The sequence below is a fragment of the Chaetodon auriga genome, chromosome 10 (genome assembly GCF_051107435.1).
Source record: "Chaetodon auriga isolate fChaAug3 chromosome 10, fChaAug3.hap1, whole genome shotgun sequence".
Lineage (NCBI taxonomy): Eukaryota > Metazoa > Chordata > Actinopteri > Chaetodontiformes > Chaetodontidae > Chaetodon > Chaetodon auriga.
In genome coordinates, this window is record NC_135083.1 from 26668799 (window position 1) to 26695988 (window position 27190).

The window sequence follows — 27190 nt, forward strand, 5'->3', positions numbered from 1 at the left end:
TAAACTCTCTCTTCACTCCCTGGTTTGCTCCCAACTCCCTTTGACTGCCTCTAACTTTACCTCAAACCCAGTGGTAACTAACTCAATTAGAATCTGGATTCAAAGAAGGAAAAGCCTAGGCCTCCATAGGGCCTCTGACCTCTCCCCCATTGTAAACAATCACCTGTTTCTTCCCTCTTGCATAGATTTGACCTTTCGGACTTGGTTTGACAAAGGGATAACTAAATTTAAGGACCTTTATAACCAAGGGACTTTTATGTCCTTTTCTGAGCTTTCAACGAAATTTGAGCTGCCAAAATCCCATCTATTTCATTTTTTTCAGACAAGGCATTTTATTCAGAAACAGAACCCCAAATTCCCGAGTCGCCCCCCGGAAACCTTGGTTGACTCGTTATTGGCTCTTGATCCTGAATTTCTAACATCTATAGCCTTATCAATTCTACTATTGATACCCCAGCGTCCGGTCCCAAGGACTCCTGCGAGCAAGAGCTTGGAGCCACACTGCCTGATGATTATTGGCAACAAGTTTTACGGTGGGTTCACTCCTCTTCAGTCTGTGCGAGGCACAGCCTCCTACAGTGTAAAGTTGTATTCAAAGTTCAATTACACCAATTTGAGGGTATCTCGGATCTATCCTAATGTAACTGAAGCATGTAATAGTTGCAAACAATCCCCAGCCGACCATTCCCATATGTTTTGGTTCTGTCCCAGGCTTGCCACATTCTGGTCTGAAATCTTTGAAACTCTTAGCACGGCATGTAACACTACTATCTCCCCTGACCCTCTCTTAGCTTTGTTTGGTGCTCCTCTGCAGCCCTTTGCCTCTAAAGTTATGCAAACTGTTCTTGCCTTTACCACCCTGCTGGCCAGGTGACTCATACTCCTTAAATGGAAACATCCTCAACCTCCATCTCACAACAGGTGGGTGAAAGAGATGTTACTTACCATTAAACTTGAAAAGCTTAGATTTTCCTTCAATGGCTCTTTCAACTCATTTGAAAAGACTTGGAGACCTCTCTTAAATTATATTGAATCTTTGACATCTCTGCCAGATTGTGACGACTGAGCCCCCCCCCCCTTTTTTTTCTTTGTTATTTTTAAACATTCTTACTTCATTTACTTATTTCCTTTATTATGTTCCTTTATTTCTGTATTTGTTGTATGTATTCTGTACTGTTTACATTCGATGCTGGATTTACAGAACTGTTCTCCTTTTGGTGGGGTGGGATTGTGGGAGGGATAAAAAGATTGGGAAAAAAATTATTGAATGGAAGTCTCTCTGTCACATTGTACTGTCATGTTGCTACCTGTGAAATTGCTTCCAATAAAGAAAGTCAATAAAAAAAAAAAAATACAGTGTATGGACTGAGGCCTAAGGACTCGTTTGGACACCCTTTACCATGATAAATAGGGCTAAAACTGACACACATTTGTTAACACAGGAAACTGTTAGTTAATATAGGAAACTGTGCAAGGGTGTCAAATTTTCCTCTCTACCTGGTGCAGATTCACCAAACATTTTTAGCTCCAGTTTTACGGTTTGAACGTTCCAAACTGCCCCAAGCTGCTGCAGAATGAGGGAATATTCACCATATGGTCTGATTGATGTGAAAGTCATGAGAAATGTTGCTGCTTCTAGTTCTTTAAAATCCCTAGATGTGTGTTTTGTTGCATATTCTTAATAGTTTTTCTTTTGCAGTTGTTTATTCCACACCAATGAATTGTGATAATTTGTTGATGACTTGATGAATGATATATGAGAACATATAATCTAAGGATTTCTAAGGGCTGAAACTGTTGCACTTTGACATCCTGTGCCACGATGTACAGATTCATTGCATCATTGCATGTACCTTCAACATTGCTTCTCCTTACTCTACTGTGGCTTTGATTGTACCTCATTTATACATAGCTCTGGACAAAGGTGTCAGCTAAAATAGCCCCCCCCCCCCCCCCCCCCAAGTATAACAGTTTGTACATTAGTTACAGTAAAACTGAAATTAAATTGCATCTTTGCTTTTGTGCTACAACATGTGCTAAATCACAAAATTTAAAAAAAAAAAAAAAAAAAAATTATGCACAAGAGAGAAATGTACATTCCATACTGTTTTGGTTTCAGCATTGTTCTCCATGTATATGCATTCACCTGTCATAATGTGGTTGGTTCTTTGTGTGTCTGCCACTCAAATTGTTCATATTTAATGCGTTTGCATAAATGTGATGATAATCACACTGACTACCAGCCAGACAGCAGAAAGACAACAGAAACCTTACAAGAACTCTTTCATTCCCACTGCAATATCCATTTTATAGAAGACCAAATAGATGGTTAGCTACTACTTTTTAATGCAACTTTGCACACCTTATTCTTTATGGAAGTGTTTGTATTTTAATGCAGTTTTATGTGATTATGTATACACATACATACATATAGTATCAGTATGTATGTGTGTATATATGTATATACACAAACACACACACATATACTATGTATATTTACATGTATAATATATGTATAGTTGTTACTATACAGTACAGCACTCACAGCACTAAACTTGCCATTACGGCTGATTTTTTTGTCTCACGATGGAGAAGGAATGACCCACCATTCTCTGTATCTCTTATCCTAAACAATCTCGCGTCTCATACCTAAACCCAACCAACCCAACCACCACAAGCGACGAGTACTACCATTCACAGTCTAAGAGGGCGGATTATGACTTCGCCATCCTGGGGAAAGTCTTCTGGCCGTCCCTCCAGACTCCATCTGAGCCAATGAGAGGACTGACACATGACGCTCATCCAATTAGCAGCCGTTACACACCACTCTGCAGTAGGATCCTCCCCATCAGTATAGTTTCTTCTATTTTGGCGGCTGTGCGGAAAACATGGCGGAAAATTTGAAAGGTAATTCATGATGACTACATGACTTTATATTTCATTGTACGTCCATTTATTATTGCTATTTGGTTTAGGATAAGTGTAAATCTTTAAAGATCTCGAATATGCACGCTTTTTTGTCATCAAGTTGACATAATATTAACAAGAGCGATGGGACTGTATCGTGGTGCCTGTCGGAAACGAACTTAGTTGTTTGAAGCACTTCGGCAGTTAAATGCAGCCTGTTTTGTTAGGAAATCCTCCGCTTGTGAATTCAAAGCACCTTTGGTTAAGATTAAATGTATTCGGTGTATTTTAAGAAGCATTGATTATTGCGTTTGTAAAGTTTAGCCCTATACATTGAAGGGACAGGCTGCATGGTTTAGCGGGCAAAAAAAAAAAAAAAAAATAGCGTTAATAGTTACTTGTCAAGCTGCACGCGCCATGCAGCGCCACATAATATTTAAACGGATTATTTGTGTTTCTCGGTCGTCTGATGTTTCCTTGAGGTCTTTGTAGTCCTACACGACAATTCAAATTGTAAAAGCTGGAATTGCTGTGTCAGATTGCAGCGTGCCCTGTAAAATGTCCAGGGACGAGCTGGAAGCCCTGTGTCGTGGAGAGAGGCTTCACTGTAAACAGCTTGGGGTCAGCAGAGCCAACATCAATGACTATGAGGTGGAATTCCTCTGTGACTACAAGAAAACTAAGGTAAGGTGTCAGTATTGTAACACATGACTGCTTACTGCTACTGAGAGCTCCTCTCGTCCGTGGTACATTGCAAGTGTTACGACATCTGCATTGTGTGCCTATACACTGTACATTGACTTAGTTATGTTCTGGACACTGTCTGAAGGTCCAGGTCACTGTTATTCCATTCTCTGTCTATCTATCTATCTATCTATCTATCTATATTGAAAATAATAATAATAAACTTTATTTGTATAGCACCTTTCATACAGGAGTTGTAGCTCAAAGTGCTTAAGATAAAAAAAGGCAGAATGGACATAAAACATAAAAATTAATGTAACAGAAGATTGAAATAAGGATCACAATAAAAATAAAGACAATGCATCAAACCCCACAGTAAAATATCAAAATCTAGGTAAAAATAGAGTAGAATAAGGGTAACAGGATGGATGTAACAACAGATAAAAACTGAATGTAACATTGGATGGAATAAAGACAATCCATAAAACCAAACAACATTTTAAAAGAAATGCAGCAGTGTGTAAGCGCGAGGCCAAGCACAAAACTTTTAGACCTGTATCAGGAAGTCATAGCTAGTGAAAGGCTTAAGTGAAGAGATTAGTTTTTAGTTTCCTTTTAAAAATATTCAGTGAGCTGCTTCCCTGATATCTGTAGGTTGTGTTCCCGAGCTTTGGGGCGTAATGGACAAAGGCTGTATCCCCAGTTTTCTTTCAGCTGTTGCTGGAAACCTCCAGTAGACCAGCAGCAGATGATCGCAGTGTTCTTGAAGGCAAATAGTAAACCAGGGAATTAGAGATGTAGCTTGGTCCTTGGACAAATACCTCTTCACCTCAATCACCAGTCATTAGTAAAATAAATTGGAAACAGCATCAGAATCTCTGTAGATTTGATTAAGAACAGGTTCCTGTTTCAGTGTCAAGTGCACAATAATGCCTATTACAAGCTGGAATTAACCGGTGTGTTTAAGCAAAGTTATGCTTCAAAGTAAAACTTCAAAATATAAATAGAAAGTTAGTGTAGGACAGGAGTTCTCAGACTTATTACTCAAACGTCTGTATACAATTTTTATTCAGAATCAAAGGTCTGGAATAGTTGGTGAAAATCACAAATAACATTTAATCAGCTAATTAACGTCATGTCTCTTGTGATTGGGCCAGCACAAAACTGGCTCAGACAGTCAGTCCAAATTTAATCATGACTCAGACATATCCTTCTAACTACATTTACAGTAGTTTTAAAAATAATGTAAAAATTGTAAATGTCTGGAGAAAACAAGACTTATGTATCTGCGATTTAGGAGCTGATAGCAAATTTTTCTGTGTAACATTAAGGTGTGAGCTCTGCAACAACAACAACACACAAGACTCCGGCAGTTAATGCTGCCATGACAACAATAATGTAAATAAGCCACATTAAAACCACATTCATCTGGGGACAAGATCACTGTGCAATTATTGGCCAATAATTTGTTAATAATAAGGGCTAGAATTTTTCTGTGGGGGCACTCTGAGGGCCAGACTTTTTTTTCACTGTCATACAAAATTGATATTTTAATGAGCCTATATCAGTGCGTAGTCAATTTTGACAGCCCTACTGAAATTAAATTACCTTGAGCCTTGAGTGCCAGTTTGTCAGAAAGCTTTGATCTGTTGTCTACGTTGATGTACAAATAAAGATACATAAATGAGAAAGAATCCAGTGTTTGTCTCACATTCAAGTTGTTGTGTGTTTTAGGAGGAGGAGTTCTATTTGGTGAAGTGGAAGGGCTTCCCAGAGTCGGATAACACGTGGGAACCTAAGAGGAACCTCAAATGCCCCAAACTGATGAAGCAGTTCCACCTGGATCTGGATCAGGAGCTGAGGCGCCACAAGAGACGCTGCACCCCTAAAAAGCTGGATAAGGAAGTCACCTCATTCCTGATCCAGAAAGCCAAACTCCGCCAGAGTCTGCAGCGCTGGGAGGCTCATTTGAACCAGACTCGCAACCACCCAGGTCGCATATTTGTCATCAATGAAGTGGACTTTGAGGGCCCTCCAAAAAACTTCACCTACATCAACAACTACAAAGTAGGACAGGGCATTGTGCTAGATGAGATGGCTGTGGGTTGTGAGTGTAAAAACTGTTTAGAGGAGCCGGTGAATGGCTGCTGCCCCGGGGCCTCCCTGCACCGCATGGCCTACAATGACAGGGGTCAGGTCCGGATCCGGGCAGGGAAGCCCATATATGAGTGTAACTCCCAATGCAGCTGTGGCCCCGATTGTCCCAACAGAGTGGTGCAGAAGGGCATCCAGTTTGATCTGTGCATCTTTAAAACAGAGAATGGCCGTGGATGGGGTGTCCGCACACTGCAGCATATCAAGAAGAACACGTTCGTCATGGAGTATGTGGGAGAGGTAAGAGCTGGTGAAGAACCTTTTTTATTTCATTATCAGCAAATTCATTTTTAACGTTTTGGCCTAATGCAGCTTTCTAACCATGGAAAAGCCATCTAGTTCACTAAAACAGACCAAACAGACCTGAAGTTCACAAAAACTGCCACAAAACCACAAATGATATTCGTCCCCAGAACAGCTGACAGCTGAAATTGGTATTGTTCAAAAGCTGTCATGTTAAAATTGCATGGCTGGCTTACAGTTTTATTTTATGACTTGTGCAGATGTCCAAACCCAATCCTCATTTATGGATGGATTGGATTGCTATTGGCTATATACCTTTTTTTTGTTTGCTGTTTGCATGTCACAACATGCCCTATCATAATTCATTATCATTAGTGAGAGAAGTGCAGGGCACACCAGATGAACTGCAGCCAGCATTCTCAGTTAATGATGTTACAGAATGGATGTGGTAGAGCAGCATTGGGTTTTTAAAAACTGATCACGTCTGCACTTCAGCAACATGTGAACAGTGTGTGAACCACATCACTGACATGCTGCTATTGGTTTGAAAACTATTTGAATTGAAGGTGAGTATTTTGTTCATGCTTAAGTGAAGGGAGGCTGGAAGAGTCCCATCCAGAGTATTATAAAAGTAAACATCTGTCTCTGAATCAGTACAGTACTCAATATTGAATCATTTGATATGGATTGATTACTGAAAGATGTGATAGGATGTCCCTAATAACTATGCATGTGCTAAGGTTTTGCAATGAAAAGAAAACAATTTTTATGAGAAAGGTTGTAGAATTTATTGGTTTTTGGATAGTGGTTGAAATTGAACTAAAAATTCTCCTTTGTTGTTCTATAATGCCATGGAGATTAGAGTTCAAGATGAGTTATCAGTAATACTTGCACGAAAAGAAGCATTTTGATATAAAATAATAAAATATAAAAATGTTTTTGTTTTTTTTAACGCATATTTAGTATTTAACAAGATAAATCAGCAATTTACGCTGGAACAAGTGAATAAAACTTCAATAAGTTCTTTTAAAATTGGATAAACACTGGGGACTGATCTGGGCATATTTTAAAGGATTGGTATTGGTTAAAATAAAGCTGATCGAAATCACTCAATCACTAGTAACTAATTAATCACTACTCAACTCTAAAAACACACCACTCTCTTTAATAGCAACCAGGGTATATAGTGCAGCATTTCTCAGCATATGAGAGTGGCTAAATATATATAGGCTAATAGGCTAATCAGTGTTAATTTTGTGAATAACGATGATGATGATGATTGATGACAAGCCATTATTAAACTTGGCTCTTGTTAGACTTTTATGCTCTCTGAAACCCTGGTTTTGTATTCATCCAAAGATTGTTTGAGATGAAAGCAGCATCATTCTGTAACAGTACTGTACAATGTGAGTGTTTCTGAACTTCCAACAGCTTCAACAGAGTAATATGTATTCTCTCTAGCTGATTGCTTGACAATCAATGAGGCTTCACCATCATCCAGTTAAACTTTGCCTAATATCGTCATCAAAATAATTTAATGACAATTCAGGTATATATAGAAGTATTGGATATGACTCTGTATCAAATATACCCCATAATAAGGGAGTTGGATCAGGATCAGGGGCAAATATTTGCCTCGGACATCCTTATCATTGACTGTTATAATGTCAGTTTTGTTGGCTGATGATAAAACAAATATGAACAGTGAATTCTTGTCATGACTAGTCATTTCGAATTAGGACACAATGGGAACCAGCAGATTGTGCCTGCCCAAGGCTTCAAGGTTTTTTGCCTGTGCTTTTTAATGAGGGGGAAAACACTAGAAATACCTTTTTGATATATTCAAAACAAATATGACATCTCTGATACTGTCAAGAAAACGTGAATCCACAGAGTTTAACAAAGGTATGATTTATTGCAGGGCTCTTCTATTAAGTTGCACAAGGATATTTTTTTTTGACGCTCATCCAGTTTTGGGCAGTGCTGATGCCACTTTCATTCTGTAAATCAGTGGTACTCAACATCAGTTGTTTGTGTCTGAGCTTGTCTGTACCAATATTGATACTTTCAGTACAAATCTGAAGTTGGCATTTGAGGCGTTTTTTGAATTAATCTTTATTTTGTGTCGGATCCAAAAATGATCAAACACATTGAGAAGTTGATCCAAGTAAAGTTCTGTCTTTTCCTCCAGATCATCACAACAGATGAAGCAGAGAGGAGGGGTCATGTGTACGACCGCCAAGGCTCGACATATCTATTTGATCTGGACTATGTGGAGGACGTGTACACAGTGGATGCAGCTCACCAAGGCAACATCTCCCATTTTGTCAACCATAGCGTGAGTGTCTTCAAACTGTAAAGAATATAATGCAGGCAGCTTGGCTGAGAGCTCACTCTGTCAGCAGAGACGTGTGCATGTCAAACTTTTGTTCTACTGTATTACTGCCGGACATAACTTTGTCTTTTTTCCCGTGAGACACAGTCAATAATTGGAATTGTGAATGAACAAAAAATAGAAGCACCATCATCCTTTTTCTGTGTTTCATTATTTATATGTGTATGTGTCAGACTGGAGAAAGTTTTTTACATGTATTTGTGTCTTGAAAAGGATCCTTCCTCACCATATACACTTTAGAATATGCTGTTGCTTTTGTTGTTTGGTATTATAAACCATAGTCAGTGTGGATGAAAAGCTTGTGACAAATGTTGTGTTCTGCAGTGCAACCCCAACCTGCAGGTATTTAATGTGTTCATCAACAACATTGATGAGAGGCTCCCAAGAATTGCTTTATTTTCAACACGGGCTATCCGGGCAGGAGAGGAACTCACCTTTGACTACAAGATGCAAAGTAAGTGCCATAGATTCAGCAGATTTGAACTTGAACAAGCTTTTAGGGACAGTCAGAGGGATCAAGTTCAGAATCTAGACCTGTGTGATCATCAGCAGTCTGAAAGAGCTGGCTGGTGACAAGACAGCTCTAGTCTAGATGCTGGTAGTGGGTGTATGACGTGGGATTCATGTATGTATTCGTCAGATTTGATGTTTTCTGTCTACTTTGATATGTGTATGTATTTGTGTAAGAAGCTGGAAACAATTTTCCTTGCAGAAGGACAAATAAATCCAAATCTAAATCATATAGTAAATGAAATGTTTATTATTGTGTCAGGCATATATCTATGGCCAGCTGGCAGGGGTTTATGAGACACCTTGAATTCATACATGCCAGGACCAGAGTTCATTGTATACAATTTCAAACAACAGAGCAAGTCCAGAAATAAACAGCTAAAGCATCTTTCATAATCAATTTTTCAGACCATCATTGTGTACAACAGAATTCAGAAATCACAGACAGAAACCTTTACTGTGTAGTTCTGGACAAATATGAAAAGATACTAATTAAACAATCCATTTAGTCTTCTGTTTCAGGCTTTTGAGATAAACTGTACAACTAGATAGGCCTGTAGTAAAACGAGCTATAACGGGATTCAAGGCCAAATCTTTGTTTGATATACACATATGTCTTGAGTTTAGGCTTTGACAAAATGTTTCGAACCCCGTTTTTTGCCCCTGGACAACTGTGATTTGCTCCACATAAACACCTTTTTATATATTTGATCCTCTTTCATTTTGATTGGATGGTTTCACAGTTGGATTATTTCATATCGTGTATGGTAAAATATGAAAGTCGACAAAACTATCAAAGTACATTTGCCTTTGTTTGTGCAAGTTCTAACAATGTATTGGATATTGTTTCCCAACCTTTTTGAGCCAGGGCACATATTTTACATTAGAAAAATCACACGGCACACCACCAAACAAAAATGTCACAAAAAGTGTATTTATTGAAATATAATGAAAATCTAGTCTCAATTTACTTACTCAATGTGAAACCAGGGCCTGTGTAGTTGAACACAAAGCTGATATTTTTGCAGGAATTGAAGAAAGACACACAGGAAGATTTCACCTGATTGGTGCTCTAAGCCAGTGGTCCACACCCTTTTTTGCGCCATGGACCGGTTTCACGTAAAGCAATAATTTGCCACACTGGCATAAAAACAAATAAAAACAAATTATCAAAAACACAACTCAATATTACCCTGTATGTAGTTGTAATTAGTGGGAGCCCTGCACTTGTTTCTCTTCTTGTCATCTTCCATGGCAGACCTGATTATTTCTCATGGCACACTTGGTTGGTTGGGAAACACTGGAATATTGAATGTATATGAGCAATACAGCCTTGTGTCTGTTCAGTTGTGGGACAGAACAATGGACAAAGAGGCATTGTTGATTTTCTGTTGATTTTTCTGTCAAGCTGACATGACCATGAAGTACAAGTTTACATACAGTACTGGCAGAACATCCAGCTCCCTACAAAGGGCCAGCATAAGGCAGGCACAAAACACTTTGTAGTGTCTGATGCAGTGTTTTAACTTATGATGGTGTTTTGACTTTCTATTTTTTTCCCCCACATAATTTTTAGTAGAGTTGAAAGATTAATGTAACACTAAATCTACTTCTTAAGTACATAACTTTTTATAGTCTGACCTATATTATACTATTATTTGATCCTGCTTCATTACAAGAGAAGATAATAGCTTTCTTACAGAGAAAATCCAGTCATATTGTCATTCAGACAAAATATATCTGAAAAATACATTAGCCTTGGTACACCACAGCCCAAAATTGAAGGGCTCCATTCTCTATTTGGCGGGGATTAACAACAGCTGGTTTGTCAACTGAACCTGTTCTAACCCAACTCTTGTTTGTTTCCAGTTGATCCAGTCGACACAGAAAGCACCAAAATGGACTCCAGTTTCAGTCTAGCAGGGCTCCCCAGCTCTCCAAAGAAGAGGATTCGAGTGGAGTGTCGGTGTGGATCCGACTCGTGTCGAAAATACCTGTTCTGACAAGGGACTGCTGGGAGCACAACAACTTTATCTGTGTAAGGATGTGGGAAATTGTACAGATTTGTAAATGAATTTTTATTTTCTTTTTTATGAAAGCTGAAATTCAGCATCAGTTTTTTATATGTGAACATGACAGACAAATCTGATATACGTCAACAGAATGTAGAGCCTCTTGATTTCCTCTGAACTGAGGACTACATCGGTGGATTATGAGTTCCCATATTTTTAAATATCTTCCTCCTGCTACTTTACGTCTGTTTGCAAGATAGATAAAAGTGGATGCATGTGCCTGTATATTAGCCCATCCCTACAGAGTGCAGTTCAACAATGACTGAACATTTACTTTTTGAGTAAAATATTTTCTGAGGTTGCTTTCTCTGTTCTGAAAATGTATTCTGGAAGTACAAGACATGGGCATTTGTCCAAGCCTCTTCATCTACTGTCAAATTATTATTCTGGTTTATTATATTACTCATTTTCGTTTGCCAATCACATCTACCAATGACAACATTATACTAACCAAGTTAATAGCTGAGATCTGGGAACATAGCCACATGACTAAAAAGTCTGATGGGTCAAGAAACATAAACAGGCTAGAAACAACCCTCCATGTTAGCCAACTTTATTTGGCAGAGAAAATGTAGGTGTCCAGTAAAATTAGGATCCCCCTGTCTGTTGTAAACAACCACCACAGTTAATAGCCCCAGTTGCCGCTTCAACTTTGACCTGCTGTAGTGTACTTTGCAGTAAGGGGTTGTAAGCAACATTTCACTCGATTCTCATTTTCAGTAAAATGGTTTAAGAATCTGGATAAACTGCTGGTTTGTTCTTGACCTCTTGGGATTTATTTTACTGTTCCCAGAGCTCAACTTTTCACTTTGTGAGTGTAATGCCATAACTGATAGAAATGCTGATGATACAAAACCCACCGTTTTAATAAACTGGAATAATAAAAATGTGAACAACCCACAGTTTTAATGGTTCGCCTTACCACTCCAATATTGTTCTCGCACCCATTAGCAACCTGTTTTGCTGCTTCAGAGTCACAACATTTACAGTGTAAATGTCAAACTGCTGGCAATTGACTCTCTGTCCTTCCAGCCATAGTGAGTGTCAGTGTTTGGACTTGCTTATACAAACTGAAGAGGATTTGGTTCAGTTGTCTCTACTATCACCTCACCTATCTCCCCAGTTGCTGCCATCTTGCTTGTTGCCCATTGTTGTCATCTGTTCCTTTGGCAGAGACATGTGTTTTGTGGACGTAGCTGTCCAAGATCAAATGTGATTTTTTTTTTTTTTTTTCCCCCTCAAAATTGAAGTTGTGTTTATTGTTTCTTTTACCTTCAGTCTTGTCACTTGTGCTTCACTGTGCTCCTGATGCTTAGTTGATGAACAGTGCATGGTGGTTAAGGTGTCAGTACGCTTCAAAAAAACTGTTTCATTCAATGTGTTGTCCAATTACCAAGTACTACTAGCTGTTCTGAATGTCCACACTGGAAGGTGAGGTGAAAAGTCTGTTCTCATATTCTCCTCTTGACTGTATCCCACTGGCACACGCATCTACCCACCACATGGCTTACTATGCAATGAACTTGAACCTGCAGACCTGTGTGTGTGTGTGTGTGTGTGTGTGTGTGTGTGTGTGTGTGTGTGTGTGTGTGTGTGTGTGTCATGTATTACTCACGTTGTGGGGACAAAAATCTGTTTACACAGTCACGTGGGGACAAAATCCTTACATTTTAGGGTGAAGACTGAGGATAGGGTTACGGGTTAGGTGAGGTTAGGGTAGGTATAGGATTAGGAATAGGCAGATAGTGGTTAGGGTTAGGGTAAGTCTCCAGGAATAAATATAAGTCTATGTAATGTCCCCACAAGTGATGAAAAACCCCGTGTGTGTGTGCGTGCGCTCTGTACTTCCTTTCACCAACAGCAGCAGAGGTGAAAAAAGGTCAGGGCAATACAACAGTCAACTGCCGTGTTTTACACCTAGATATGTCTTTGGTGTCATTGTGGAAAACTTGGTATGAGAAAAAAAGATATGAGAGACTCAATATCACAACTGAGCATGTAACACATGCGTGGCCAAACACTTTTCAATAGAGTGTGAGTGTGAGTGTGAAAGATTATGGTGAACTTACTCTTTAATGGTGAAATTAGGGGAGCTGTAACTTCTTTTTCCCAATAATGTTCCTTGTGGCTGTACAGTATATGTTGTCAAATAGCTTATTTTACAGTGTGTGTATATTTAAACATTTTTGTTAGTACTTAAGTAGGTGTTGAGCCAAAACAATGTAAATAAATGGTTTCAAAATTATCTCGAGCTTTTTTTTCTAAATATGCAACACTTTTAACCACTAGATGGTGCTTTTGAACAGCTGTAACTCAGCCACATCATACAGAAAATGTTTGGAGTCTTCTATTTTAATAACAGCACAATGCTTAGCAGTTATATTTCTTTGTACTGAATAATTCTGATACAGTATTCCTGTGCAGCAATCCTGCAACCACCTGCCCTATATTAGAAAAATACATTAACTAATGCAGTACTACTTAAAAATGACTGATGCAGGAGTTGGATAACCCTGCAGAGATTAAACAAAAAATCATTTCCATGTGTGACCAATTGATTTGAGGCAACCAACGATTGATTTGGGTCATACAAGTTTACATACCAAACAACCTTCCATAACCAAACTTCCCTTTTATTTTTGGAAGCAATTAATTGTCTTTGTGCTTGACCAAGTAAATGAATCTGAAAGAGGGAGTCTTGTTTCTTTATTGAATTTAGAATGGTATTAACTTTAGATTCAGAGACCACCAGAGTAGATAGTTTGAGAGCTATCTAAGGATGATGGATCTAGAGGTCCAGTTTGATTGATGTGAACTGTACATAGGGTTAGGGTTAGGGTTAGATACATACATACATACACACACACACATACATACATATCTATATACACACATGTATGTGTGTGTGCGTGCGTGTAATGTATGTATGTATATAGGGTATGTAAGGGATCTAATGATTTGCATAAAAGCAACCATCATGACACCAAAGTCTGGCCTAATTATGTCGTTGTGCTTGGTGACTGTCCTGTCAGTGCTGCACTGAAAGCTCTTTGGGTGAGAATGTAGGTCAGAGTGGTGTTGAGTGTGTCCTCAGTAAAAGCCAATCATCTAACCATAAGAGTGTCTACCTCACCTAGTGTGTCAAGGATTGCTTTGGATTTGCTGGATTTGTGGAGGATCAGGACTTGACTTAACCATCAGGACCTGATGTGAAGGGACTCAGGTGGGTGAAGTCAATGAAAGGTGAACAAGCCACATCAGCCAGATAGCTTGTCTAGATCACATATTACAGTATGGATGACTTATTTGCTGACTGAATGGTTTATAGTCTGATGTTTGACTTATAAGAATAGATTCTGTTTTTTCCCCCAGTCTTTCTTAATATAATACTTGTTATTCTTGCTGTCTGTAACAAGTAAATTTCCCCGGCATGGGATCAATAAAGTTTTATCTTATCTTACCCATGTTCATATGTGAACTGAAGAACAAAATCCACACTTCCTGTTCAGTGTAAAATGCAAGCTAAAGGTTCAGCTGGAGCTAGTATGAGGCTTCAACAGTCTGACTTATTTAAATCAGCTTTACAGCTTTACTGCCTCCATCTGGGCGAAGTACACTCCAATCCCAGCATTCCTGTGCTCCACAAAAGCACATTTCCTTCATGAAAAATCTTCATGGAAACCATAACCATTTTTAAATGCAAGCTGTACAAGTTAAGATTGGATGGATTTACCATGATTATCCCACTTACAGGATCAAGTGTTGAATTTTTTAGTTGTATGAGCTCTGAGGCAAAAATGTCAGAGGCAGAAAACAGACACAAATAAAGCCACATAAATGTTCATGGCTAGATACCACCAGAGGTCTGTGAGGTTGTTGTAGTTTAGGTGAAATGACCTTTTACATTACTGGAACAATAGTGCTGCCCCATCATACTCTACCCTATCATCATCATCATCATCATCATCATCATCATCATCATCATCAACATCATCATCATCATCATCATCATCCAGCTTCCAAAACAGGATGTTAAATACATATTCTTATACATGTTCTATGTGCACAGTCTACACAATCTAATTTTGAAATTGATACACCATGGTGCCCAGGAATTCTGGAGAAAACCTCCCATAGGTAATCATAATAATGTTCTCATCATTTCAAATGAAATTTATTTTCATTACAAAACTGACAACAAAAACCAGAAATCACCAGAGACATGCGTAATAGCTCAACCACTTTTTTTTTCTTTTTCTTTTTCTTTTTTTTTTTTTTAAAAAAAGACAGAACAAAGGCAAACTGCAGCATCTGCCTCCATGATTTTCAGTGGTCATATATTCCTTTCACATCCTTAGAACCTTTAGTATTTTTTATGTGTCTTTTAACCTTTGACATTTAATGTTTGGCTTTATAACTAAACAGTTTCTAGAGAATTCACAGACACTGCAATATTTAGAGTTACTCCCAAAGATCAACTATAAATACCTGCTGTGAGACCTTGTTATTGTGTTTGCTGTTACTCTGCATGTAACACAGCAGAACAGAAGACTGATTTAAACATTCACTCGTCAAATTGTTATCTGCCTCCGAATTTGTCAGACTGAAGGTAAGTGCACCCAGTGTCAGTAATAATCCTTCATTGAATGGAAAAACTGAATTTAGTAACTCAGGTCAAAGTTGAGGCAGGAAATGGGTTTGTAAACTGTTTTGTATAGAATTTTACTATTCATCTTACAACTACCCTGATGGTTTGTTTCCAACCTGTGTAATCATCTGACTGCTCATGCTTTTTGACCCCTCAGACTGTGGGGCCACAGTTCACAGTGTTATTAATGCTGATAGGAATAATGGAGAAGACCCAAGCTGAATAATAACTTGGTGTTATCCGCTTAAGAGAATAGCAATTTGAGTGCTGATTTGATGTCAAAGTGAAATGTTGTGTATATCTAACTCTTGTTTTTTTTTTGTAGTTTGACATTCAGAGAGAGGCCATTGTATGTGGTCACATTTGGCCTATCCAGATGTTTTATCTCAAGCTTTTTTTTCTTTCTTTCTTTCTTTTTTTTTTTTGTTACTGCCATTATCCCTAAATATGTACAAAAAAATCCAGTCCAATAATAATAATCCATCACGTTTTACAAAAGGGACTTTCAGTAAACTTCATTGGCTTGAACACATTCAGATCTTTGTGTCAGGAAAAGGGTCAACATTAGAAATACTGAGGAAGCGTATGCAGGAATGATATCTTCTAAATGCAGTATGTATCTGGTCAGTTTTTTCCATCTCACTTTCCTGTCTCATCGATGTAACCATCCACATATGCACATTCATACCTGCCAATAGAAACACACACACACACACACACACACAGAGTAAAAATATGATGATCAGGAACTCTTCCATTGCATTTCAAAATTTGTTTGCTGTCAATATAATACACACTAAATAGTACAGAGGTCACAGTAAATTTACAAAAGATAATTTGCCTGAGGCAACTAAAAAAGCACTGTCAGGCCTCTCCTGCATGAGCCCCCGAATACACACTTTTCTCTGGCTTTGTCTCAGAAATGAAAATGGAAAGACATTTTTCCTTCATTCCTCAGATTGAAATCCGAGAAGGAAAACAACTGAGAAAAACAATCCCACAAAAATTCCTGATTCACTCAGGGTTCACTCAGATAATCATTCTGCAACAGAGAAGTCACTTCTAGTACTTTGAATGTTCTCCTTTTTTTCCCCACTTCCCATCATCTGTCCATGATCACCGTTCCTCCAGGTTTAGATGGAAAGAGCAAGAAGTCTTCCAAATGTCAATAGTGTACATATTGTTCTCTTTCCTCCTTTTGAGTGACTTCAGCACATACAGAAGACACATTTGTCTGTTCTTTGTTGCAATGCTTTGACATTTTTATGGAGTAAGGCCATAATTCTGATAATAAAAACAAGATTAGCGATCTTCTGTGGCATCTTATTGTTGGGTAAACAGCATGCCACGTCAGCGACAAAGGGGCACCTCAAAGCCCCTTATTTCACTATTTGCCCTCACTCTTAAGGACCGTGTCATGTTTCCAGACATTCACTGACAAATTGCAACCTCTGTGCCCTGTCCATTTCCTCCACTTAAAATCCACCTCAAGTTTCAGCTCATTTTTCATAGTAACAAGAGAGAAGCACAGTTAATTGATTTATCTAGATTTGTGCAAAAGTAAAGCAGCAGATGTGCCTTCTACTGCATCCTCATACCTCCAGTACTCTCTGTGGAGTCATGATAATGATTTAGGTTTCATTTCTACTAGGCTCTACTGTACAAATAATATTAAGCTGACTTTGACACCAGACACCATTTATCTTGGAATCTTAGGAGCTGGTTGAATCTTTCGATTTTCATGCCAGCCATCTCGGCTCCATGTTGTGATAGGAACAACAAAGTTTTACTGTTTTACCTTGTAATCATCAAGATGCAGGATATGATGATTGCCACTGTGACTTTCAAGAAATATGATGACTAATCAAACATTGATTTATTTCACAATTTTGACCTAAAAAGTAATGATTATGACATCTCAGAAAAGTCTATTTTGACTATTATTCTCCTCATTTTGATTTTTACAAATGAAAAGACTTAGTATCTCAGCATTTGGACATGTTTAAAAGCCAAATTTTGAATTTGAAATTTTGCTAACTGAATGGCAGAAATGGGCTTCCGTATCATCAGCCATCAACAAGTGGCTTCTGCAAATGGGTAAAGCGCATTTTCCAGCAGTAACTCCAAGGTATTCGATCAAGCCCCCACGAGGCTGTGGTAACACCAAAAGAATCCTGGTGGCTTAACTCAGAGCAGACAGAAACTTGATGTGCATGAGTAGAAGACACACAGTGTTTAGTAGCCACCCTCTTGTAACTTAAAGCTCCAGTAGGTTGTACAGGAGACAGTCTGGCCTTTGCTTCGGTTATATATTGTCACATTTCACTTGGCATCAACTGTTTTTCATATGGAGCAAATGAGGCTTTGAAAAAACTGTCAACTGACTGTAAAGCTAGTTACAGTTATCAGTGCCCAGTTTTTTTTTTCAAGATTTCTTTAGCAGTTTTCTTCAGAGAAAAAAAAAACTGTTTTACAGCCTGTGATAACCTGTGATTTGTCTTTTGTTTTCCTTTGAGGTTTTGTCTGTAGGTGTATTCCAAGCCTGAAAAGAATTCCTTAATGTATGTTTTCATTGCACAAGTGAGAAATAGCAATGAAATGCTTTGGTACCATCACAGATTACTTCCACAGATGCAAGTTTTCTTTTCTTTTCTTTTTTTTTTTTCCCCCCACTTGGAGTGAAAAGGTGCCAAGAAGAGTCCTCACATTGCTGGCCTTTAAGGGAATGGACCAGACTGCTTTGCCAACATTTGTTGGGAATTACAGGCATAAGTAAAACCTGTTTTCAGGTTACATGGTCAATGTGGTAACAGTTACACTGCAGCTTAACTGGTTAATGACTGAATGTAATACACTAACAATTTGTACCAAATAATGAGTTACAGCGGAAGGAAAACTTTAGCATTCCTTCTCTTGTTTCACAGACTTCAGAGATGTGACACAAACAAGTGAAACAAGTTTTGCTGTTTGTACGTAATGACAAAGCCGTAACAAATAAAATTAATCGTGACAATTAAATTGTCAACAAATACAGGCATTTCCATTCATTCACAAGAGATTTTTCTGCTTCGGAAAATGTGAGCTGTTCTGGAAGAAATAGAGTGGGTGCAGAACGATAACTGAGAGGATGAAAAGAACCATGAGTGAGATGCTGGGCTCACGTGTCTGGTGAACACCAACAGAATGGCAGTGGATCACCTCTGGCAGCGGCATCGAAGCTTTGTCTGTGGACATGGGGGTATTGTGTTATTGGATTCTTAAAAATTCTGTTCGGGGCATTTTTGTTCCATTGTGGAATTTTATCAGGCCATTACATACAGTATCCATTTAAAACTTAGAAAAAAAACATTCAGACACTCAAAATGGCGTAAAGTAAATAAAGTGCACTAAGTGGCCAATGGGAAGTGATTTCCAGCACATCCTCAGTATTTGACCCTGGTTAGAAGAGATCTTTCTCGCACCAAGTGCAATGGTCAGATAAGGAAAATTTTGCTTTCTAAAAGAAGCATTTTATGCGACTGGGTACTGTGTTCAGACTCAAATCATGAGCTATAACAAGCTGCTGTTCATCAGAATCCCCTGCTTACTATTAACTGATCAGGTCTTATCTTTTGTCTTCAAACAATGCACATAATTAAAAACACACATGTATCAGTGGTGGAATTTGTACACTGCCATCTGCAGTCACTTTTTTAGTTGACATGAATGAGTAACAAATAGAGAAACAATAGACATGGATAACTTGTCAACAAAGATCAGACCAAAGAAAACACATGTTCATTGACATAAAAGCTGGTGCATACCACTTGTAGGTGTTCCCGTGTGTTCCACTGAAGTGTTTGCTTCAGACACAAGAAACAGGAATTTCATGTTCCTCATTCAGTGAAGGGCATTCATAGGAGCCTTTACATATATTTCACTACAAACCTAAGATTAGTTAAATCATGTGACCAACATAATATTCAGGAACTTTTTAAGGCTGCCTATGTTTCATCTACTGAGCTCAAGAATGCAGTGTTTCCTCCACTTTCTAAAGACTTAACACGTTTGATTTTAAAATCATTTTCAGGACAGACCTGAACATAATGTATTACAATGTGAATTGATCCCTGACTTTAAAATTAGACAGACTCTAAAACCTTAAAGTCAAAAAAAAAAAAAAAGAAATATATATATATATATATTTCTTTTTTCTTTTTTTTTTTTTCTCTACAACTAAACAAAACAGACTTTTGATAGTGTTGTGTTAGAAAATTAAAAATGATAAGCTGATGACAACTGGAATTAGATTTTTTAAATAATGTTGTCAAATACTAAAAATCAAATGAGAGATTTGAGATGCAGTTTGGGGTCATTAGTTAGTGCACCTTTTTGCACCAACCGTAAAATTGTTATACCTATAGCATTACCTGGATTTGCTAACTAATCCAGCATGTTAGTAAAATTTTGAAGTTGCTTCTTTGTCCTCCTTATAGATCTTTTTTTACTTTTTTTTTTTTTTTGTCACCAAACCAACTCAAACATCCTTTGTGTCAATCAAGGACTTCTCTAATTTGCCACTTTCTGAAGCAGCTTCAGTAATTTGTTTGTGGCTATTTGTCTGGCTTGGTTTCCACAATGAATGCATTAGCACTTGCATGTTTTGCTATTATTTTTCTCTCCTCAAAGGTCTGAGTCCACATATGCCGTTGTTTTGAGTGAAAAAGGGGTTGGTAGATGGAAATGCATGCTTACCATTCCAGAGTTACCATAACACTCACTAGTTTACACCCTCTGCTTAATTGTAGCTTGCATTTTATCAAAATCCACAATAACAAGTAAACACTCCCACAACATGTCTTTTGGCTGCCCCTTGGTTTTTCTCCATGTTTACATCATCTATGCTTACATGACACAATAAGGCTCTCGTGGCAGATGAGGTTTAGTCCTGCAGCAGGCTGGTAGGTGGGAAAGGAGCCCTTTCTTCAAGTCTTTGTTAAGGAAGAAACAGACAATTGGGTTGACCCCGGCTTGGGCAAAACTCATCCACACAGTGGTGGAGAGGTACCGGTGTGGTATTGTGCAAGCCTTGACAAACACCCTCCAATAGCAAGCCACTATGTACGGAGACCAGAGCACCAGGAAAAGCAGGGTGATCACATAGAACATCCTGCCAAGCTGCTTCTCTGCTTTGAACTCCTCCATACCCAAAAGGCGCCGGTTCTGGTTGTGCAAGTTCTGCCGGATTCCTAGCAGAGTGGGCGGCATTGGACCCCTGCCAAAGCCTGCAATCCAGTTGGCTGCTGCTTGGCCAGTAGCCCCCGGCCCATGGAAGGTCCAGTTCTGACTGATGGCCGGCACCATCTGGACAGGCTTCATCTTGCGGTGCTTGTACTCAAAGAGGAGTAACTTCATGTAGACAACATGTGTAGCTAGAATGAGCACAGCCAGCATTAGCATGAAGCCTAGCGTGTCATTAGCCTTGAAGTAGCGATGCTCAAAGATGCACTGGTCCTCCTCACGAATGAATTTGTAGGTGCCCACATCAAAAACAGGTGGGAAAGCCATTGCCACAGACAGGGTCCACACCATGCATACCACTGCCACACATGTCCAGAATGTCATGCGCTTTGAATAAAACCGGTGGTGTGCAATGGCCATGTAGCGTGTTACGCTGATGCAAAACAGCATGAAGGCAGCATGAAAACAGAAGAGCACTGCCATGAAGGCCACCACCTTACAGCTTAGCACACTGTAGGTCCAGGCTGAGCCATTCTTTATAGATACCAACACAAAAGGGAAGCAGATGGCTGAGCGAATGGTGTCTGCCAGGCACAGATCCAGCAGGAAGTAGTAAGGTGCCTTGTGCAGAGCCCGGTCCCGCAGTACGAGCAGAGATACCACCAGGTTGCCCACCAGGCTGATGCAGATGATCAGCCCCAGTAGTACCAGTTTGACATAGGTGGAGACAGCAGAGGAGGGACTCTCTACTACCATACCTCCTGTGGTAGTCACCACTGCTGCCATGGGCCCAGCAGGCCCTTCACTGCTCTCATTTCCATTCGCCATCCCAAATGCTCCACCACCCATACCACCTTTTCCTCAGACACCAAAGCCACCACTCCTCCACTGCCTCCTCCGTCTGCTAGTCGTTCCTCCGTCCTCGTGGTTGCTTCTTTTCCGCAGTTCACATGGAACAGGAACACATCAATCCACATCGCCCCATTTCAAGCAGGGTGCTTCTGTCTGTGTATTATGTTGTCTCAACTTCTGGTCCTAGACAAAAAAAGACAAAGGATTAGTAGTTTGCATGAGTCTCACAGTCATTTCAGTCATCTAGGTAGAACAGCACCAGATAAAAAATTAAACACTAGACTTATTGTAAAATTATGTACTGTCTTGCTGTTAATGAGAATGTTTTAATGAGGAAACCTTCAGCCATCTTGTAAGTGAGCATGTTTCTAAGACCACACATCATAAGTATGATCTGTGTATGTTTATATTATTTATGCAAGATCATCCTGTAACCATAGTATGTATGCAGAACTGTGAGTGCATGGAGTTTTACTGATACATTAAAGAGTTAAAACAAAGGTGTGTTGAGTATTTTAGTTGCTTGTTAAAATGCAAGTAAAACAACTGAAACCAACAACTACAAAGTAACTATCCCCCCATAATATTACAGTACAAAAACTTTCTAGTCCCATTTGTGTGTTTGTCACTTCTCATAACAGCTGTGATCCAGTTGCAGTTTTGACTATTATGAACAAGTCCTTAATTTTTTAAAAAAGTGGAGTATTAAAAAAATGTTTGAGATATAACTATATATTTACAAATCAACAATCATGTAGGATCATCCTGATCCTAAACACCAGCAAGACCAGGGAGATGATTATTGATTTCCGAAGGAAACCTTCCCCTCATACACATCCAGGGCTCGGTCATTGACATGGTGGACTCATTTAAATACCTGGGTGTTCACCTCAACAATAAACTGGACTGGACAGACAATACTAACGCCCTGTACAGGAAGGGCCGGAGTCGTCTACACCTGCTGAGGAGACTGAGGTCCTTTGATGTGTGCAGGGCTCTAATCCGGACTTTCTATGACACTGTGGTGGCCTCTGCAGTGTTTTATGCCATAGTGTGCTGGGGAGGGGGCAGCACGGACAGAGACAGGAAGAGACTGGACAAACTGGTTAAGAGAGCCAGCTCTGTCCTGGGCTGCCCACTGGACTCCATCGAGGAGGTGGCGGACAGAAGGTTGTTAGCCAAGCTGACATCATGGACAACTCCTCCCACCCCCTGCACCACACTGTGAGGACCCTGAGCAGCTCCTTCAGCACAAGACTTTTACATCCCCAGTGCAGGAAGGAGCGGTACCGCAGGTCTTTCCTGCCCACAGCCATCAGACTGTACAACAGTGCACAATAACATCCACTCAAATGCAAGTTGAACTGATAACCTGATCACATCTCACATTTTTCCTCTGCTTTCATGGGAAATCGTCATTTTCAAATCACCTCAGTGTGTACGTATTGTATATACTGTAAATTACCATAATGTATATAACACTTGTGCAGTATTTTCTTTTCTTCTTGTCCTCTGACTTCTTGCACTCTGTCTTGTTGCTGCTGTAACATGTGAATTTCCCCCATTGTGGGATAAATAAAGTCTATCTTATCTTATGTATGGATTTTTAATGATACCCAAGGTTGTATAGCTTACCTGTTGACACGAACCTTTAATTTTCTTTTACTGGGGCACCACATAACTTTGATTAAAGAAGTTAAAGTAGTGGCAATAAAAGCAGATGAGAGGAAGATACAAGATCGGACAAGGAAAGAATGCTAATCAAAGTGAAGACTGATGATGAATTATCACAGGCAATAAAAGAGTTTTAACCAGTTAGGAAAACACCACTTCATTGACTACAACATCTCAAAAAATGGTAGAGAAGGCAGCTTGTGCCAGTTTCAGTTAATTACACTTTTGATAACCTGACACCCATTAATTGTTGACAAACTGGTTAATTCTGAACTGAGGAGAACACTGGTCTGCATATCTCAGTCAGCACTGATGAAGGAACAGGTAGCTGTGACATAGCTTTCATTTGTGAGAGTTGTCCAGCTTGACTTTTAGCTCAGGCTTCTTCTCCTCTAAATGCTTTTCAATCCATTTAGCTACAGCTCTCAGTTGTGTGTGTGTGTGTGTGTGTGTGTGTGTGTGTGTGTGTGTGTCTAAGCAAATTTACCTATAGACCAACATGCATTACCGGTCAAAAATATACTTGGTGGTTAACCAATTAATCTTTAACTGTTGACATCCCTGATCACGGCCTTCAACAATGAGGTGTTTCTCCTGCACAGGACCCAAAGACCACACACTGACCAGGGACAGTCAGATAATTGTCTTTTTGTCCGTCTTCATCATCTCGATGCAAATTCATAAATTCACTGTGCCCACTTTCAGTTTTTCATTGAATGCATTTAACAATGTTGCACCTGGCTGTACACATGAAAAGTGACTGAAGTGATTGTATGAGTGAAAAAAGAGAAGTTCCACCTGATGACGGTTCATACCAATGCTTGCCTGGTCAATCACTGCATGGCATGGGTGTAAATGTGGGACAGTTGAATACAAAAATTGTCTGATGCAGTCCCCCATGATACAGAAGCTGCCATCAGAAAGAGGATTTCATATTCTGTTAGATGGTCTGACAAACACTTTTTGTCAACCGTTAAGTGTAATGCAGCCATCTTTGATGTTGTCTGGTACACCATTGCTTTCTCTGCTATGATAAGTCAAAATGTCAGCTGTGAGAGGCATATTACTAGATGGGCATTGCACGCATCATTTGCCACAGTGTCTTATGTGAATGAGCTACTGCATAACATTAATTTATTTCTTCCAATTGGTGAAAAATAAACAATATAACCATATAATTAGAATAGAATAAGAGGCTTCAGAAAGATTAGGATTGACATCCAAATACTGAAAGTCAGGCAAGGCTATAAATTAGAGAGGAAATCATTTTACATTTGGCAGAAAGTTATCAGCTGCTTTTCACTAACTCACATCTAACAAAGACATCTCAGGTACAAAGCCTCTGATCACTGTGACCCTCACTCTCAATCACACTGAATAAAACAATACAAGCACAGTGACTGCAAGGCAGCAGTCCCCTCCTAAGGAGGATATCAGCTGTTTGGGGAGTTGAGGGATAGCCTTTGAGCGAATTTCATTTGAAAAAAATCAAACTTGAAGAAATCACTTCGTGTTCCTCTAAAAGACAAGTGTGAATAATGAACAATTAAGATGTTTAGCAAATCAAGATCTAATTTACCAAATCAACCGTGTTTATCAGGTTATTTTCGGAGTTGCAGCCTCATAGCTCCACTGGCTGGGAGCTATAGGGAACCGTGAGAGAGGCTGAGTGTCTTGAAGGAGGGGCTTTGCGAAGCTGGAAGTTGGTTGGCGGCGGAGGGCAGAGTCACTGTCAGGAACTGGGTAGCAACAGCAGCCCAATACCTCTGGCTTGATGTCGGTGGGAGGAGGCGACAAAGCTCACTGGATGAGATGTAGACAGAGTTGGTGTCTGACAGTGGGACACAGCGTCAGGCCTTCTCACATGGAGTCTAACTTACAGGTCTGGTGAGGACTGGTCAGCCATCAGCTGCTGCAGCATTAAGGAATCAGGATGGCTTAAAATCCCATAGCCTGTATTCCTTCAAGAGGTGGCGATATGTTCTTTAAGGGTCACATTACAGCAAGTGATAGTAAATCACTTGGCTGTCCCAGTGTAAGAGGTCCTACAACTGCTGGAAATGCTGTATTATTTATCATCAACACAAAACAGCATCACACCACTGTATGCTGCGGTGATGCATGCATCAAATATTACGATTTGCTATGCATAATGCGCGCCCTCATTAGATGATCACCCTGTAAAGTCTGAGGCAGCCGAATGGACACCAGTCCCAGTAAGGTGCAATAGTCTAGGCCTGCAGGAAGCAACCAGAAAGACGGCAGCAGGGGCTCATTAAACTCAATAAATGGCACGCAGAATGCAGAGGCAGACATCGGGGACCTGTAGGCAATACAAAATGGTAGTCATGTGCTGCTTACCTGCTGTGGGCTGCTTGTCCTCCAGGCAGGCCCTCTGTTTCAGTCTACATGAAATATGGGCTACAGCGATCCACTTGGCTGTTCCCTCAGAAAGATGAATAGCTGGAAACAGTTGGTAGGCCTAAATAAGAAAGACTGCCGCACCTGACGATGTATTAACAACTGTGTCAACGGTCCAAATCTTTGTACAGAGTGTTAAGCGAAGCCTGTTGAGGACTCACTTTAAGGAACAATGGCTTTAGAGAAGCCAAAGCTGCGTTTGCTCTTTTTTCTTGTGCATGTTATGTCTCCGTGTTTTCCACAGAAGCTCGTGCCGGTCGCGAGGAAGCCCCAATCCCGGTGACACCATCACCGTTCAGATGGGCTCTCTGCTGTCTGGTGTCAACTCCTATATCCGCTCTTGATTTCAGAAAGAGCAGGTCGTGTCCTATAGTAGCATTTGTAAACTCATCTTTTCCTGGCGCTGCCAGACACCAGCAGACGCCCCGTGTAAATCCTGTCGATCCACCGCCGCACTTCCTTTCGCATTGTTCCAGTCAAGCCGAGGGAAACCTCGTTTCCTCTAGCATGCCAAAACAATCCAAGGGCGTCTGGTCAAAAAGAAATATGATTTCTAGCGAACATATTGAGGCCAGAAAGCCCCAAGCAGGCAGGTTTGAGCTGCAGGATGACACCGAGGCCAATCCTCATTCTGTCCCGCAGCCAGTCAGCGGCCAGGCGTCTGCCAAACAGGCGGATATGTGGGATAAAAGTGTGGATGGAAATACAAGAAATGAGATGTCTGCTGCTCCGCTGTCGCCGGCAGGTGGACGCGCGTCTTCTTTCGGAGGAGAAAGGCAGGTTTCGGGAATAAGCGCTGCACCCAGTCGTCAGAGCAGGCAGCTGCTGCTGGTGTGGCCAGTGATTGTAATCCCGTCTGAATGCTTCATGGACAGTGGCGGCCCCAAGCTTTTTGGGAGACGTGGGCAAGAAGTCCAGCAGAGAGTCCCAGTGCTTGTTGTGCTCAAAGTGAGGGCTTGCTATTTAAATGCCTGCATTTATTTTCAAATACATTTAAACGTTTTATTTAAAATAAAACAGATAATGAGGCAAACTACCAGGTAAAAGGCATCTCATAAAAATCAGGGTTACAGTGTTCACAAACTTTCTTATTCCTCATAGAATAATTTAATGCTGTTAAAAGTCTTTGGATGTAAATCAGTGGGCACAGTTAAGCATAGAATTGTTTATTGGTATTTATATCCATTTTTTGTAACACTTTCTGATATAATATAGTATAATGCAAATATCATTTCTTCTATGGATGGCATGTCTGTCTGTCAGTCAGTCCACCAATCTTGTTCAGACTGAAGTATCTCAACAAAAAAGTTGTTGACTGCCATTGGACTGCCATTTTTTACAGACATTCATGTTTCCCAGAGGATTAAACCCTTTGACTTTGGTGATCTTCAGATCTGTCTGCTAGCACCA

General features: G+C 39.8%; 2 protein-coding genes across 4 annotated transcripts; one reads left to right on the top strand and one right to left on the bottom strand.

Annotated features, from left to right (window-relative positions):
* The first annotated feature begins 2887 nt into the window (after positions 1-2887).
* Positions 2888-15231, top strand: suv39h1a (SUV39H1 histone lysine methyltransferase a). Its single transcript, XM_076740610.1, has 6 exons — positions 2888-2907; positions 3446-3591; positions 5326-5985; positions 8180-8326; positions 8708-8837; positions 10763-15231. The coding sequence occupies exons 1-6, from the start codon at positions 2889-2891 to the stop codon at positions 10894-10896; spliced, it is 1236 nt and encodes a 411-aa protein (XP_076596725.1). The 5' UTR covers position 2888; the 3' UTR covers positions 10897-15231.
* On the bottom strand, positions 9807-26642 carry gpr173 (G protein-coupled receptor 173). Of its 3 annotated transcripts, none has more exons than XR_013077706.1 (3): positions 25721-26642; positions 15254-21868; positions 9807-15222 (listed from the first exon to the last, which is right to left on the bottom strand). XR_013077706.1 is itself a non-coding variant. In XM_076740612.1 (2 exons), exon 2 carries the CDS (start codon positions 21680-21682, stop codon positions 20498-20500), a length of 1185 nt encoding a protein of 394 aa, XP_076596727.1. In that variant the 5' UTR covers positions 21683-21868; positions 25721-26642; the 3' UTR covers positions 9807-20497. The 3 variants fall into 3 exon arrangements, 1 of the variants encoding a protein (XP_076596727.1); XR_013077705.1 differs by having other exon boundaries at positions 9807-10978; positions 11451-21868; XM_076740612.1 differs by having other exon boundaries at positions 9807-21868.
* Between the last annotated feature and the right edge of the window lie 548 nt (positions 26643-27190).